Below are 613 nucleotides of genomic sequence, written 5' to 3'. Positions count from 1 at the left end.
TTTCCACGACATTCTAATTTATTGAGATGCACCTGTATATGAAAAACAAATGAAGACACATCTATGAATATGGAAAAAAGTCTGCTCAAACTCACTTTGTGACGTTGTGATAAAGTACAACAAACTAATAATATTCCATTCTTTAAAAAATTTGAGTTTAATACTTTATTCAGTGTTTTAAGACAATAAGTGGGACCATGTGCTGTTGCCAGTTTCTGAATGACCACACATAGGCTAAATCAAACATGGGCTGTTGTGATTTGAGTCTATTTATGCGCTTTATTAAACAATCTCTCCATGTCCCCCAGGATGACATGCTGCTAGAAGATAGTAAGACTCTTGGAGACTGTGGGTTCACAAACCAGACAGCCAGGCCTCAGGCTCCAGCCACAGTAGGACTGGCTTTTCGCATCAGTGGTGAGCTCTTGTTTCAGTCGCTTGCTTCGTATCCCACTATGTGATATTTGGTGATCTGAATTTGCCTACCGTGTCTGTTTTTATCACAGATGATGCTTTTGAGCCTCTAAGAATAGAGGCCTTCTCCAGCCCTCCTGAGCTTCCCGATGTCATGAAGCCTCAAGACTCGGGCAGCACTGCCAACGAACAAGCCGTG

General features: G+C 41.9%; 1 protein-coding gene across 1 annotated transcript; it reads left to right on the top strand.

Annotated features, from left to right (window-relative positions):
- Window positions 1–272: 272 nt before the first annotated feature.
- LOC107682263 (transcription elongation factor B polypeptide 2-like) lies at window positions 273–607 on the top strand (the record flags this gene model as incomplete). Its single annotated transcript, XM_016478561.1, has 2 exons — window positions 273–417; window positions 507–607. Coding segments are annotated over exons 1-2 (246 nt in total), but the record flags the coding sequence as incomplete, so codon positions are not given.
- Between the last annotated feature and the right edge of the window lie 6 nt (window positions 608–613).

The sequence above is a fragment of the Sinocyclocheilus anshuiensis genome, unplaced genomic scaffold (assembly GCF_001515605.1).
Source record: "Sinocyclocheilus anshuiensis isolate Anshui unplaced genomic scaffold, SAMN03320099.WGS_v1.1 C31979039, whole genome shotgun sequence".
In the NCBI taxonomy this organism is placed as follows: Eukaryota; Metazoa; Chordata; class Actinopteri; order Cypriniformes; family Cyprinidae; genus Sinocyclocheilus; species Sinocyclocheilus anshuiensis.
This window is presented reverse-complemented; position numbering and strand designations above follow the sequence as displayed.